The following is a 16,427-nucleotide window of genomic DNA, read 5'->3' as shown; positions in this document are numbered from 1 at the left end:
TTAGGGGAGGGGGTGGGTTTGAGGGTTTTAATATGGGCTTCCCAGGGAATGGTAAAACACTGCTTAGAATAACAGTGCAGACATACTATTCTGTAGAAAAGGCATGCATTTTGAATTCAAATATTCAATTTTGTATTGTATAGTCAATTATTCATATATGTATATACATATTCAATATGTATATTCAATATACATTTGAATTAAAATATGGGGGCAAAGACCCCACCCATGTCAGGTAATGGAAGAAGCCAGCCTTGCCACCCTCTGACAGCTGGAATGGCTCCAGGGTTTGGTATTGTTTGCCTTGCAACCGGTTATACATCATCATATATGAGTGATGTGCAGTCCATGAAGAGGGAGCTGAAGTTGGAGACAGGTGATGGTCATTCAAGACTGGAACGATGTGAGGAAACATCCCTGGTTCTGGGCTGAGCAAATAATTTTTCAACATTGTATATGTTACTTCCCTCCTTTAGAGCTGAACCTTTTGCAGAATCTCTGGTTAATGCATCATTCCCCAAAGGTGACACTGTCCTGTGGCCAATGTATCATTTGTCTGCAGTCTATTTATTGAAGACAACCAAAAAAGAGAACTAACTGTATGTAGTTCACTTGTGCAGGGGCTTAATCAGTTTTGTCCCACTGAAGTGCATGGGCTCAAAATCACATGCCATACTCCACATGTTGTAATCTGAGTTGTTAGATAACCAATGTGTATCCTTTTGTGATAGCTCTCAGCTAAAACAGTGCCATGCAGTGTTGAAGTTGCTATGCTCTCAGCACCCTGCTCACCCAGCAGGCACTTTTAATGGGTGAAAAATGAAGCTTCAGCCAGCATGGGTATTTCTGAGATTTTACAAAGAATGCTAATATTCTTTCTTTTGGCTACTATTTTTACTTCTGTCTTAGTGTATGTTCATATTTCTACACAGTGTAACACAGTGTGGTCTTTAAATTGGTCAGGGTTCCTGTGGTCTGTTAACACTTTCAGTTATCCTTGCTTGTGGCTTCTTTCTTACCATCATCTTTCTGTCCCTTCCTAGCACTGCACTCTCTTTATCTGTGCCTTCTTTTCAAGAATTAACACTGGCTTTTTACATCATTCTCTGTTATGAGGTTCTAGGATTAATCCCTCTCCTTCATTTTACTGGATGCTCTGCTGAGTAAAAACACAGAACAATCTCCAGTTGCTGCAGAATTGACACTACAGATGTGTGATTTGCTTGAATTTAAGTGCTAGGGGAGAGCCTCAGTTGTTAGGTTAACTGAATAGATTTTTGGAACATCGTTGTTGGCACTCCAAAGTGTGAGTTCAGCTGGGCTGCTGGTTCTGGCTCATTTACCCTTTTCAGTACACCTGAAGGCCAAGGTGTGAATGCAGTCTGGATCACAAGATGAAATGTGTGGGCCTTGTGTCAGTGTCAGTTATATATTGGTTCCTGTTAGAAAACCGTCATGTAGCTGGGTGTCTCTTAGAAGCAGTAGCTCATTGATTATGGTTTTAGGTATCACAGCTTGCTGCCTGTTATTTCTTATCCCATCTCCCACAAAGATTTATGTATTCTGTTTATTGAGAAATATATCAAAGCTGTATGCTATGCAGCTACCCATCCCTTTGTTGAATGCTGATGAGAAACATTCCTTGTTCCCAGAGGCCTCATAAAAATCAAACAGGACAAATGTGAGATGAGGTGCAGGACAGCTGTCACCACAGATGAAAGAATAGATGTGAGATGGCTGCACAGTGTGTGTTGAAATAAAGGGTGCTCTCAAGTTTCCTGGGCAGTGCAGTAGAACAGGTGGGACAGACAGCTGTTTCTGAAAAGGTTTTTTTTGTAATTTATTATCTTGTACAACATAATTCTCAGTACCTATATCGAACTGTTTAACATTTCTGCATATTACTCAAGAGCTTCCAGTGCTTTCAAGTACTTCTAGATTCTTCAGATATCTCCTAGTGTAAATACACAATACATGACATGCATTTTCTGAAAGCACAGGCCACAGAATCATTTTTTCAGTAGTAAAATTTTAGGGAATAGATGTGGCCAATATTGAGAAGCATTGAGACATCCAGCCTGGCAAGCTGGTATGTGAAAATTTGTTTCAGATTTTTTTTAAAGAAGCAAAATAGTTTATTTGAATCCCTTAAATGTCTCCAATCCCTCATATTTTCTCCTTGATTTCTTTGGGAAGTAGCTTTTTCTTTTAAAGTTTTAAAAGGTCTTTCCAAAAGGTAGTTTTGCCTTTGAGCTAGCTCTCTATTGTCTTTCCTCTCTCTTTCATAGTACTGTGCCAAATACAGCTAAATTGAACTTCTACAAAAAGATTAATAAACAGCATTTGTGCTCATGTATAGATTGGAAGCTTTGAGGATTTACAAGCTACTTAACTGACCTGAATAAAAATTGGAACCCAAATTTGTATCTTGCCTGAGAATACCCTCTTTTTAAATGGAAGCTGTTTTACAAAAATAAATATGAATGTGAGAGTTGTATTTCACTTATTTTATTCCATGATGAGGGATTTCAGGAAGGCTGAAAAGGGAGTCAGGGCTTCATAACACTGGTGGGAGGAGGAGCCCTTCAGTCTCATCTTCTTAGCCAGAGCCAGTGCATCTGAGGGCTGCTTTGTGGAGCAGCTGCAGAAGGGATTCTCCCAGGATGAGGAGAGTTGTCTGCAATATTCCTATTTGTTAGACAGTTCCATCTCCCTGGAAGAATAAAAAACATGGAGGTAATTTCCTGGCTGCTGTTGCTGTGACCTTCAAAGGCTTGTATTATTTCCTAATGGCAACAGTGTGTGGTTTTGGCAGTGTGTTAGAAAACATGACCGTGGAGCTGGGGGAAGGCCAGTTGTATGTCAGCTAGAGGTTGTATGTAACCCATCAGTACACAGCATAACAAAGGAGAGGCAGCAGTTGCTCACCCCACAGCATCCGCAGCATTTGCAGTCCCCACAGATGGTCCCGAAGAGGCCGTTCACCACCTGGATGCCACACAGCACTGCCTGGATCCCACTCATGACCAGCAGCAAGGAGAAGAGGGTCAGGTGCCACGGGACAATGTTGTCCGGTGATGTGCACCGTTCCCACAACGTGTGGTCAGCAAGGTAATCCCTACATGAGAACACAGCCGTTAGGAAAACCATGTTAGCGCGCAGAGGAGTCCCGCCGCTCAGAGGTTGTCACTGCTGCCACACGGCCGAGCTCCTGTTCCCTTCGGTGACTTCCACTGCCACACCAGCGCTACTTGTCTAGAAATTGACTTCAGTTCAGCTTCTAGATAAGCTGAAGCAAGTGATTGGGAAAAACAAGACATCAGAAGGGAGCAATTGGAAATGAGTGTGTGTTTGATACACTTGAACCACTTTCAGTGTTTTGGGAAGAAAAGATCTTAGCCAAGCATGTGCCAAATGGGTTTTATCTGTTCCAGTGTTTAGTCAGAGGCATTTTTCCTGCTTTCACTTGATTACAGCATTTTTTGTGTGTGGGGGTGGGTGGGGGACTGTGATCAGGGCATGTAATCCAGTACCTCAAAGTACAGTTGAGAACAAGGGAGTACATTGTAATCAAAACAACTGAATTATCAAAACAAATAATGAACTTATGCATGTCACCTCTTGCCCACTGAGCTGAAAATAACAGCTTTTGCTGTTCTAGATGCCTCATCTAAACTAAAGGTAATAACCTCCATAATTTTTACCTTCACATTTTGATTTGATTGTAAACTGCTTAACCACTGGCTATATTTCATCTGTATATTCTTAGTGCTGACTTGTTTGTGTTCTTGTCAAGTGATTTCTGGACTGCAATCAAAACGATGTTTGAAACAGCATATTTACGAAGACTCAGAATGAGACCAAGGGAGTTGGTTTCTGGCCCTCACTGGCCCATGAGCAAATAATCCTCTACCTGTACACTTCTTGTTAAACCCCCTTCCCGTTCCCTTTTTTTTTTTTTTTTTTTTTTTTTTTTTTTTTTTTTTCTTTTCAACCTGAAGTAAAATATTTTTGTATATTATGTAAGAAAATGCTGCCAGAAATGCTGCCAGGTCACTCTTGACTGAGTCAGACTGCATTAAAGGTTCTGAGGTAATGAAGAGTTTACTGCAGCCCTTGCCATTCTGTTCTGATCACATCTGCTCTCCTCACATTGTGCCCTGTTGTTTGTTGAAATTGACTTTAGTCTGAGCAGTGGGATAGGTGGGGTTAAGTGATAAATATACATGACAGTGAACGTGTCTGAGGTGCAGAGCATGAGGAAAAAGCAGCTTGCAAATGCCATAGCTAAAATAAAATTATACATAGATTATATTTATTAATATTATATATATTATATTATTAGTAGTAATTATTTGAATACCATTAAATTTCAATATAATCATAGAATCACAGAATGGTTTGGGTTGGAAGGGGCCTGAAAGATCATCTCATTCCAATCCCCCTGCCATGGTCAGGGACCCATTCCTCTGTCCTAGGTTGTTCCACACCCTGTCTGACCTGGCCTCGAACACTTCCAGGGATGGGCCATCCACAACTTCTCTGGGCAGCCTGTGACAGTGCCTCACCATTCCCTCGGGGAAGACTTTTTTTCCTAACAATTGATCTAAACCTACTCTTAGTTTAAAGCCATTATCTTGTCGTGTCATTACATGCTCTTATAAAAAGTCCCTCTCCTTCTTTCTTGTAGGCTTTCATCAGATACTGGAAAGCCACAGTCAGGTCACCCGGAAGCTTCTCTTCCCCAGGATGAAAAATCCCAATTCTCACAGCCTTTTTTCGTAGATGAGGTGTTCCATCCCTCTGGTCATCTCGATAGCCTCCTCCATCTGTGTCATTAATGAAAATATGAAATAAAACCAGTCCTAGCAGGGATCCCTTAGGAACACCTCTTGTCACTGATGTTCAAGGATCCTGAGCCAGTGACCACCACCCTCTGGATGCAACCATCCAAACACTTTCTTCTCCATCTAACAGTTCACCCATCAAATCCATCTCTCTCTAATTTAGAGAGCAGGATATTGTGGGGGATTGTGTCCAGATAAATGACTTCTGTAGTCCTTCCATTATCCACTGATGGAGTCACCCCATCACAGAAGGCCCCTGGGTTGATCAGGCAGGGTTTCCCTTGGTGAACACATTCTGGTTGACACAAATCACTTCCCTGTCCTCCATGTGCATCATCAGACCTTCTAGGAGGAATGCTCCATGATCTTCCCAGGCACAGAGGTGAGACTGACAGGTCGATAGCTCCCAGGGTCCTCCTTTCAACCCTTTTTAAGGATGGGTGTATTGTTTCCTCTTTTCCAGACACCTGGGACTCCACCTGACTGCCAGGACTTTTCAGATATGGAGAGTGGCTTAGTAATTACATCAGCCAATTCCTTCAAGACTCTGAGAGGTGTCTCAATGTGTCATTTCTATTCATCGAAGTGGAATTTATCCCTGTATGTTGCTTATCATCCCAAGAATAACCTAGGAAGATGCTGTGCATTTCTCTTTATTGGCCCCTTTGAAACACAGTAGTTTTTACTTGCTATTTGTTATATCCATGCTCTTGAACCTTATGAAGTCTTGCTGTGTGCTGCAAGCACTTCTAAGAACTTGTATAATTTAGACAAGCAGTATAATTCCCATTTTTATACAATGGGTTTGGAATTTGGATCATCTCACAAACTTTAGACATGTATTTTTTTTTTTCTGATTGCCTTGTCTTACCCAGCCTGGAAAGGGTAGGTCCAGTCTCCTCCACTTTGACATTTAGGTCCCTTGTTTAGGGCTACTGCTGACACAATAAAGCAGTATCCAGCTCCCAGGACTCCAATGGCAGCAAATATTATAGAAGAAAACATCTGATGAAGAAAAAATAATGTTATTTTTGTTCCCTAAATTCAGCTGTTCCCTGAAATGGTCCCTAAATTCAGCTGTTGATAGTCAAATAATCAACACCTGAACAGCTGAAGTCTATTAGTTTTCATTGCATAGTAAATGTGTAATGCATACTTGTATTGGTATTTTAAAGCTTTGGCAGCATTGACCCTGTGTTCCTGAGGAGGAGAAGGCAGGGGCTGGCAGCAGATGGCACTGCTCTCCTCTGGGGCCTCCTGCTCCCCTGTGGCCAGACGTTCTTCTCAGGAGACTGCAAGGAAGACTGAAGTCTTGGACCACTTAAGGCATTAAAAAAAAATCTACAGTATCCTTTACAAGTTAGCTTTGGTATCTTGGTTATATTTGGACCAAATAATTATATTTTTCCTTCCCAAGTCTCCCTTTAGGTTTCATATTAGTATACTTTATCTCCTCACAGGTAGTTGTCAGTGTAAGCTCTAGTAGTACAATTGGAATGGATGGGAAATTATGTCTTTATTTTTCTGGTTTTCTGTTACAGAATTTTCCATATATACTAATACGTAAGTAAATCATGCAAGAACTAATGCTCTGCTTGAATTCTGAAATACTTGTAGCCATAACAGTTTGTAGGTTAAGGTTATGTCCTTTATTGGAATAAAGTGATACAGGTGAAGAAAAAAATCCAATACTTTCATGTCATAGAATTATTTGGGTTGGAAATGACCTCTAATATCATCAAGTCCAATGTGATTTTTTTTTTGTTCAGACTCATCACAAGACTCTTGTCTTGAGTCCTGGCATGCATTTTTATGTTAATATATCTATCAGAGCTAAATTAAAAACTATGCTTTTGTAGTAGACATCCTAATAATGGATTTCGGCTAAAATACCAAATTTGTTTCTCAGACATGCTGATGACGATAAGGCCCATAGGACCCTTGTAGTACAGTGTACTTGGTACTCTTGAGTGTACTGACACTCCCAGCCAGCTGCACTCTAACACGCTGCCAGCAGAGAAGGCAGGCTGGTCTGCAGGCAGCACCGCACGCCTGCGGCTGCCTCCCACTCAGCCATGCTGGCCCTGGCCGCCGCGCGTGGCCCTGCGTGGCCCTGGCCACCCCCTGTGACCCTGCGTGGCCCTGGCCACCCCCTGGCTGAGCAGCACAAACACCGCAGTGCTTGGGCCCTTGTGGACACTGCAAAACTCAACTAGCTTCCCTTCACTGCTTGCAGAAAATGGATCGTGCAGCGTTGTAAAGACAAGCAGATGGCTCCATTTCCCCCTTCTCAAAGTTCAATCTGTTTTATTGGTATTGCATGGAGACAGCATCAAAGAGAGAATTTAGGGAAAGCTCTTTGGTCAACCTCATAGGCATGAATCTTTTCCTATTTGTTTTTCTCTCCTTTTTTTTTTTATTCTCAGTGGAAAATGTGTTCCTTTATTTAAAAACTGTAATGATCTGCTTGATCCAGAGAATTTATTTCAAAAAGACATATTTTCCTACTAGAAATATTTTTTCTTCTGATTTAATTTTTAAACTAAAAAGATTGAGATATTTATTAGTGTCTGAAAGTATTCTTTGGAAACTTTTCTAGTGTGAAAGTAAGCTATAAATTCAAAGTGGAGCCTCACCCACACTGCTTTAAAGTAGGAGGTTGGATTATGTGATCTCTCAAGGTCTATACCTTCCTGAAAATCTTCCTGTGAATCTAATGAGATACAGCTCATTTTGTGGGCCTGCAGTGGGTTGGGAATGTAGTGTCTAAAAAACTGCCAACAAAAATGGCTAAGGAGAGGACTGTTGTACTCTGCAAAACAAAATGTAGATCTTTCAGCAATAGATTTTAATTGTGGTAGTAGCTATAAGTATCTTGATATCCTTCTGCTATCCTGATAGCAAAAACCAGTGAGGCTATACTGCTGTGGTACCTGTGGTAAAACATCAGAGGCATAATACACATTTTACAGCCTGCTGTTTCTACTTCCCAGCACTCAAACAAATGGCAGGGCTCTTTGTCCCACACTCAAGACAGCCTCTGTCTAGACTCACAATGACTGTGAGAGGAAAATACATATATCAGTAACAATTTAGCTTTTACTTTTTTTGCCATGTTTCCTTTCACTTACCGCAAACCTCTTTCCACAGCTCCGATTCCCACAGCATCCACAGCAATCATTATTCTGAAGGCCCAAGAATACCAAGGCAGGGAAGATCATCTACGAATAATAGAAATATAGTTTGAATTGGGATGAATTCAAATTACATCTTCTTTTAAATATAATAATCTATGGGGGGTTCTATTCTTGTCATTAGTTTAAGTTACTTATTGCCAAACCTTTGGATCGTTTATAACTTATTTGTTTATCAAAGAGGAATTTGCAGTCCTGAGAAAATTCAACAATGCAAGTCATGGCTGCGGGTGGGGGGAAGGTAGAAATGTCTGAATTTAGACACTTACCAATACACCTGATCCCAAGATCCCTCCAAAGTACCAGACTTCATCTGTAATGTGTGTACTGTATTCAGCCACTTTTCCTCCAGGGAAAAACAACAAAATGTTAGCAAGGGTGCAGAGCACAGCCAGGGGGACGAGAGTACCTCCCAGGCACTTGGCACAGCCTCCCGTGCACATTCTTCTTTAAAGGAATTGCAAACACAATTGAAGATAAAATAAATTCTTTCAGATGTTCTCAGAACTGATTCCTAAAAAGAAGCTTCTCAGTGTGCTTTGCAAAATCCAGTTTCTGTTGTGCTGTTAGAGGAGTTGAGCCTGTGGAATGCTCCTGTCAGTGTTCCTGCAGTCAATCGAAAATGCACTGTGCTGGTTTTTTTATATGTCCTTGAAACCGTGATGTCAATTTTCTGAACGTCCGTAAATGAAGTTACGTTCAGGGCAGCCTCTCATTTTACTATGACAACCCACAAAATCTGTTAATATTTTACTAAGGTGGCTGACACACTTCATAATCTGGGCTCAGGTCATGGCTTGATACGTGTCTCAGCTCTGGATCATCATTTTTACAACACATGATCTTTCTTCATACTAGAAAACCCTTCTTCTGTAAGGACTGACATAAAAATGCATAAAAATCAGCTGATATGAATAACATATTCATAGTCCAAGTTTTTACATGTTGTGAGACAGTTCTGTAACTGAAATAGTAGAGAAACTAGATGATACAAAGATGACCCATTTTAGACCAAGAAAGATACATATCCACAAACCCGAGAAAGTTCTTGGCTTGTAGCAAGATGAGAAACATTTTTTTAGTGTTAGGTAGTTGGACTGTGCCTCAGGGCATGTGTTTCTTCTCTTTCTTTGGGATTAAAAGGTTGATTTTATATTTATTTTGTAATTTCTTGCTCTATATGATGGAAGACCGCAGGAAAGACTGAATTAGAAATGCTCTAATATTTAATAGCCCTCTTCACCAAATATTAAGTTATATGATGAAGATGAATCAAAACCTGACAGCATTTTCCATAGATTATATTTTGAAATTATGGCATATGCCATGTTTTACGATAACTCACACATTTTTTTACTTTCATAGGAGAATATTTCATATCGCATAAACTTAAGCTTATTCAATAAAGGATGGCAAGAAATGATTGTTTCTCCTGCCAATCATGTGCATTTGTTATTATATTAGGAAGACCAGAGGATGATTTTTTTGTGAAGACCAGTCCTAGGAATTGAAGTGACTGTAGTGCTGCGCAGACTCATGATTTCTGAGGAAATGACACTAGTTTACTTTGTAAAAGGTTTTATTCAGGTATTTATTAAGACAAATTTTTGAGTGGCTTCTCAAGTTGGCATGTAATGCAACACGGATTAAGTAACAGGTCCTTGGTATGAAGCGCAGACCTAGCAGGACAGCCTGGACAGTGACAGTGGTTGTTCCTGGTGGACTGGAAGATCCCCATGAATCACAGCGCATTCCATGCTGTTGGCACAGGAGCCTGCAGCTGATGATTTACCAAACAGTTTCTGGAGGTTGTGCTATTTTTGTTTTTCTTGTGTCATCATGATTCCCCTTAAAGTTTTTGCTAGAAGTAGTGTTTTTGCTAGAGCAACAGATGCCATTTGGTACAGTTTGGAGAGCACGGCCCTTTGCAGCCACGCTGCTCAGCCAGAGCAGCTGTCTCTGCCAGGCCCTGGGAGCTGCCAGTGTTGCCAGCCGTGTCCGGGTGTTGGCATGTCTGACCCTGCTGTTCCTCTGCACAGAGTAGACAGTGCCCAAAGTGTTGCCACTGGTTTGTTGGTGGCTCCCTGAAGGAGAGAGGAGCCTCTGGTCCTGTCTGTGTAACAGCAGCATACATATGGCCCCTGAGGATAGCATTTTGGAAGGCACTTGCTCATAAATTCAACTTTTCATCTCAAGAAGTAAGCTATTATGCAAAGAGTAAGCAAAGAAAAAAAGTCCTGAGAGCACAGCCTACTTGTGGTATTGAATAGGATGTCAGTTGGGCCAGTGTAAGCAGTTTTCATGGCTTTCAACAGCCAGTTATTGATTCTGTGTCAAAGATTCAGAACCTGAAAACTCTCCATATATCACCTGACACATTAAATAGGTTTTCGTGACATTCCCATTTGGTAGAGAACATCTGTAATTAGGTTCCTCCTTATAGTGGCTTGGTAACAGGCACAGGGAAAATGCTTGCTGTAGCTGGAATATAAGTCTTAGTTTGCTTTCTTCATCTTCTCTTAGTTGGCTTTCTTAATCTTCTCTGACTACAATGTGGCTTTTTTTTTGCAGCTGTGAATTGCGGCTTGCAGTAAAGAGGAAAAGTTTTAAGTTGTATTGCATCCAGCACCCTGCCATCCTGATTCACAGCAAGTGGTTCAAAGACAGATGCTTCCATCAGGTTGTTGCCAGGTGTTCACAGCACTCCTGCACTTTCCCTTCCTCCACTCACTAAAATTGCCAGTGCCACTGAAGTCTAGCCAGACCCCTCTGTTCAACTATACTCGTTTATGCATGGAGCTTTTAAACTATTGCCAGCTTTTATGTGAGGGGTTAAGCTACAGGTCATTTTCAGCAGGGAAGTGGCATCCAACCTGAGCTGGAAAGCAGCATTCAGACTGAGTCAAGTATTTTCCCCAGGGAAAAATGGAGTGGCTTGCACACTCAGCTGCTCTGAAAGACGTTCTTCCCTTCCATTCCTACCCATGTTTTCCAGCTCTCGCCATCTATTTGGGAGGAGTGACCCATTGTCAGACATTAGCTACAATTCTAGTCCTGAAATAAATGCTTCATCTTGAAGACTCTGGTAACTGGGGTGGAACCAGTCTTTGAATGTTGTGTCATCCTGTACTCTTGAGCAGCATGTTTCTAGAAACTGTAGTATCATAATGGAAGGCACTCCTTTTGGTGTACTTTGGGAAAGTGTTTCCTTCACTCCTCATCTCCTGAGTCATAGAAAGTCCATGCCGTGCAGAAAGGTGAAATGACATATTATCCTGTGGAAAATTATAAGAATATCAGGCCACTCAGTTTTAGTAGTTTCAGGAGGATGTAAGCAGTGCTGATACCTTTCAAATGTTGTATTTTGATGTATCTAGTAATTTGGAATTGTAGATAGGTTTGTCTTGATCCGTTTTTTTGTGTCAATTACTGAACTCATTAGACAGTTATGACCTGAGGTCATGAGTCCTTGCTCTTGTGATTTGTGTGGCTCTTTCCATAGTCTAAATGTAGTTTGGATACCTGGAGCTTGATAAGCTTGTGACAAGTACTGACCCTCCCTCAAATTGAGCCAGGAAGGAGTGGGATGTACAAATTTATAGGTAGGATGTGATTTACACTAGCCTAGTAGAAAACAGGTCTGCTCAAGCCTCTGCTGTTTATAGTAAACTTGTGTGTATGCATTTACATATATGCATATATAATAATTTATAAAATGTATATGATGACACATTGATGTCAAGCAAGAAATACTGAAGGATATTCCTGCATCAAATTGCTCTTAACACAAATTGCCCTCAGCATCTAACACAATGCACGCTTGGTGTTGTGCAGTTCCATTCAGGGCTGGAGAGAGGCTGGTAAACTGTGCACCAAGTTTCTTTCGAGAGAGTGCAAAGGAGAATGAGCTGAAAAATGCGTCCCTTCATGTGACCCAAATCTTCATTGCAGTGAAGGATCACATTAGCACAAGCTCTTCTTTGGAGAGCTCCAAAAAGCCCTCCAGCTCTGACAGCTGTGTAGTAAAGGGGTACCTCCAGTGGGGTGTACTGCGGGGGCAGATCCTGCTCCTCTTGCTGGAAAGTCAGCCACTTCTTCCCCGTGAAATTCATGGATGTGCAATGCATGTCAGTGAGAAACTGAGACTGGGGCTGTGTATGTACAACAGTAAAAGCCGTCATTGCATCCATACACACAGCTTTGGCATGAGAGAAATCCATTCCCTTTCCTGTTCCCAGGCTCCTCTGTCAGACGCGGGGGCTGGCTGTATGTGAGACACCTGAGAGCAGAGGGGAAGGCGCCTAAGGAAAAGCTAGGTCTCGTGGGTTTCCTCATGACAGGTTTTCCTGTCCCAGCCCAGCTGCTGGACTCTCCCAAGCTCTGAGGACAGACTGTTGATGTACACAGTATTTCCCTCATATCTTTTTGACCTTTGTCAAAGCTCAGATAAGAGCTTATGCCAAATGTAGCTTGGACTGGGTGGTGTCCTCAGTGACACATGGGCATCACATCACCATGAACACAGAAAAGCCAAGTACGCTGATGATGAGTGACTAGGAGAAGTGGGCTGGAAGGCACATTAGAACTACTGTATTCAGCTGTACTGTAACTCAGCTTTATATTTTGCTGTTCTGCAGCCATGTTCTGTTTTACATGTCTCTGTTTTACATGTCCCCACTGCCCATTTGCCAATTTCCCCACAAATGCCCTTTTCAACACGGAGTGTGGTTTGTAAGGGTTTTAATAAAATTCCATTCCTTCATTCTCCTGAAGGCGTACTCTGAACAGTCCAGAAGTAACTGTCAACCAGTAGCAAATGGGCATGAGGGCTCTAAGCAATCTCTGATGCTTCTCTAATTTATATTACTTTAAAGTAAGCAAAAATTACATATCTATAAGTACGTAATATCTCTCTTTTTCTGCTGTTACATTTCTTGAATCTTGTGATATTTCTTTTTGTTCATTTGTATGAAAAGTGTGTTGTTATGTATTAATGAAATTGCCTTTTTTGTAATCCACAATGTCTGTAAGAGAAAACAAAGGAACTTCAGAATTGCGGTGGACCATCTAAGCACCACTGAAGTACTTTTAATAATGAGGACAAAAATTCCACCTAAGGTATTTTCAAAAATGAGAGAACAAAGGAATTGTTTCCTCTAGGGTTATGTGTTATGTATTTCTCTGTGGGGCTGTGTGCTCTTTATTGTCTTGTTACAAGTTTTTGCCAAGTCACACAAATTATTATTTACAGTGGTTATACAGCATTTGCAATTATATATTCTTCTTGTCACTATGCATGCTGAAGTGCACAACTGTCCATTGGGTACCATCATCATCTTGCTGTAATTTAGTTTTTCTTCTTCCTCTTGACTTTACAAAAGCAAGCAAACAAGCAGGAGATACCTGGGAAACTATGCCAGTTGCTTCAAATTTTAGAAACAGATGAATCTGCCTCCTATTTTTACCAGAATCATTTATTCTTTCCCTGCTTTGCAGGGAAGTGTCACAGGATGCTATCACTGGGCTTGGTTTCCTGTAACTTCTTTCTCAATGTGACCATTTGTTACTTACATGTCTTCAGAGCCCAGTGTTCATCCTGGTTCAGTGTGTTTCTGAAGAGTGCAGCAATATACAGTGTGTCTCCATGTGTATTATCCTCACAAAAGCACAGTGCTTTTCATGCTTTGGTCTGCTTTTGGTTTCATTTTATAGCAGTCAGTATACCTGATTTTTCACAAGAAAATTTCAGTTGTAAGTAATATTTGTACAAGGACTCTAAATCTTTGAAAATATGATAAATTGAAATTACTGTTTACATGTTGCTCCATGAAAATGACGTGATTGTGGCTAATTGGCTCTTTGCTCTCTTGCTTCTCCAGAATTCTGTAAGGATATGTCTGCCTTAAGGCTTGTGCAGGAGGCAGAATGAAGAACTAAAGGAAGGAAGGCAATCTTTTGGAAGTAGAACAGTTTCCATTTTGGGTCAAACCTGAAAGACTGTTAGAGTTTTGAGTGTGTTTGAATTTAAGGATGGCTGTGGGTCATTCCAAGCTGTATGTCTCATGTACTTAGATGCAATTCTGTACAGATTTTGATTGACAGTAAGAATGTTATATACGCCATTCCCTTTAATCCATCTGATGAGAGACTGGGATGCATAATGCCTCATATTTATCTTACTCATAACTACAAACATGCCTCCAGCTGGCTAGTCCACCTCCTGTGCTGATTTCACCCGGACATTTGCTAAGAGTGGGGTCATAGTCCAGGTTTACAACTTATTTCCTCTTCAGTTGTTTTCTTTGTTATCCTCATGCTGTAATTGTATTACAGAAAGAGATTTTCAAGACTGAACAGTATATTTTTCTATGCTGCTCTCCTCTGACAGCAAGAATCAAGAAATTCTAAAGGAAGCAGCTGGTTGGGTTTTTATTTGTGGAATGCCTAGAACTCACAGCTGTGATTTTTTTTCTTCATTTTTCCAAAATAAATAAAACATTTAGTTTTTAGTTAATACATTAAGAACCTAGTTGCATACCTTGGATGTATCCATGGCTCTCTCAAAGTTCTGTGGGAAGCCTTGCTGTAGAAGAAATGAGGAATTGTCTTACCCAAATCCTTCTTCATCCACAACTTTAATGCTATTAATTTACCCAAAATGCTCAAGTTGCTGGTGGCTTGACCTTGGAGTTCTGGTATTCCTATTGTCAGCAACAGGTTCCACAGGGCAATGTGAGACTTCATGTTTGTGGCCTTGCCTGCAGTGGATTTATTCACTAGTCACTGCAGTAGTGGAGATCTGAGGCTGAGCATCTGCTTTTGCACCATTGTAGTAATTCTTTGATTTCTCAGTTAAAAAATAAATTTTAAAACTGAGACAGACCATGCAACGTTAAGCCTAATTTCCAGCAAATTTTGTGGAAGTTTGTATTCTTTTTATGAACTGGTTGAAAATGTGTGAAAACTTGGGTGTTTTGTGAATTGTATGCTGTCTACTGACAGCCCCAAAGACAACTCTCCAAAGAAAAGCCCACAGAGCAAAGACATGCCATGCTACTCCTCTTATCAGACAATTAGTGCTTTTTTTAGCTTGTATTTCTCAGTCAGAGTTTCAGAGGGAAGATGGGACAACCTCTACACCTTCTCCCAGCATCTTTTCAGTTCTTTCTGTGCTGTTGCAGCTTTGAGCAGCTTGTCCTGACCCTGTGTCTGGAGAATTCACACGAGTGGGGGTGCATGTTCCGTGCTGCTCCCTCACCCTCCACTACACCCCTTTGCAACCATGAAATCTACATCAGGTACAGCAACAAAGTGGCAGCTCTGTAAATAGATATCCAGATGGTCTAAGGCAATTGTTTTGTATTAGACACCGCTTGTGCCTGGTGATTATGGATTAGTTGCTATTAAATTTGCTAGGCTAGGAGTAGAATTATAGTGCTAGTTACAGTATCCACATTAAGCTTCAAATGAACCTTAGCAATGGAAATCTTGCCTCTGGGCATGCCCTGTCCCTTCTTACAGTATAATTGTTGTCATTGTCACTATGCAGTATCTTTTTCGGGTTCTGTTATTGTCAGTAAACAAAAGGGCATTCTAGCTCTCCCTTCATTTGATTACACCTTCCTATTTTTTTTGCAGACCAAGTTTGTCCCAGCTTGAAACCAAATTAGCTGTTACTACCTCATTGAAAGCCCATATGGTTTTTAGGTGTAGTATGTCATACACAGAGTTGGAATGTGTTAACTACTTCTCAGATGTCTTTTATTTTACTCTATAGTTTGAAGTTGCTTTTATTTTCTGAGATTTACATGGACCATTTCATTTTGTCAACACAGTGAAGACAGGCACGATATGTGTTTCCAAAAGAATTTGACAGTCTTGATTTCAAAAGTGAAAACAAACTTTAAACCTGTATTTTAAATCAGATCTTTTTGTTTCAAAACAAGTAAAAAACCTTTATTGTCAGGAACAAGTTATATTTGGTGACTTTCACTTGGGTTCTCAAAGTTGACACAAAAATGAATTTCTTTTCACCTCTTCGGTTTAAACTCTACCATGAACTATAAAAAGTGGTGCAAGACTGTCTACAGATACCTTTCTCCCTTAAGCAGGAAATCTACAGAAGAGAACAACAAGTTTTTCTTGTTGCGTCACTGAAATAATACCAGCTACATTTATTGAGAGGAAAAATTGCTGTACCATAATAGGTTAATTAATGGGGGTCTTTCAGCAGCTTTTGTTAAATTGGTTTTATTTCCATGGCAACTCTTTCTGCTTCATGGGCACCTTTGTGTCAGTAAGGCTGAACAGAGAGGAAGACAGGCCTTTCTGTGCAGCTGTAAGTGGGCAACTACAATAAATTTCCATATCACTAACAGATTGTTGT

At 40.7% G+C, this 16,427-nt stretch overlaps 1 protein-coding gene across 2 annotated transcripts; it reads right to left on the bottom strand.

Moving 5' to 3' along the window:
• Positions 1-42: 42 nt before the first annotated feature.
• Positions 43-8,536, bottom strand: TM4SF4 (transmembrane 4 L six family member 4). 2 transcript variants are annotated; one of them, XM_041467812.1, is made up of 5 exons: positions 8,311-8,536; positions 7,979-8,068; positions 5,719-5,852; positions 2,929-3,118; positions 43-2,713 (listed from the first exon to the last, which is right to left on the bottom strand). In XM_041467812.1, the coding sequence occupies exons 1-5, from the start codon at positions 8,482-8,484 to the stop codon at positions 2,696-2,698; spliced, it is 606 nt and encodes a 201-aa protein (XP_041323746.1). In that variant the 5' UTR covers positions 8,485-8,536; the 3' UTR covers positions 43-2,695. The 2 variants fall into 2 exon arrangements, with proteins under 2 accessions (XP_041323746.1, XP_041323745.1); XM_041467811.1 differs by lacking the exon at positions 43-2,713 and having other exon boundaries at positions 2,857-3,118.
• Positions 8,537-16,427: the final 7,891 nt, after the last annotated feature.

Source organism: Pyrgilauda ruficollis, unplaced genomic scaffold, assembly GCF_017590135.1.
Source record: "Pyrgilauda ruficollis isolate IOZ18807 unplaced genomic scaffold, ASM1759013v1 scaffold21, whole genome shotgun sequence".
Classification (NCBI taxonomy): Eukaryota; Metazoa; Chordata; class Aves; order Passeriformes; family Passeridae; genus Pyrgilauda; species Pyrgilauda ruficollis.
Note: the sequence above shows the minus strand (reverse complement) of the source record. Positions and strands in the feature narration are given on the sequence as shown.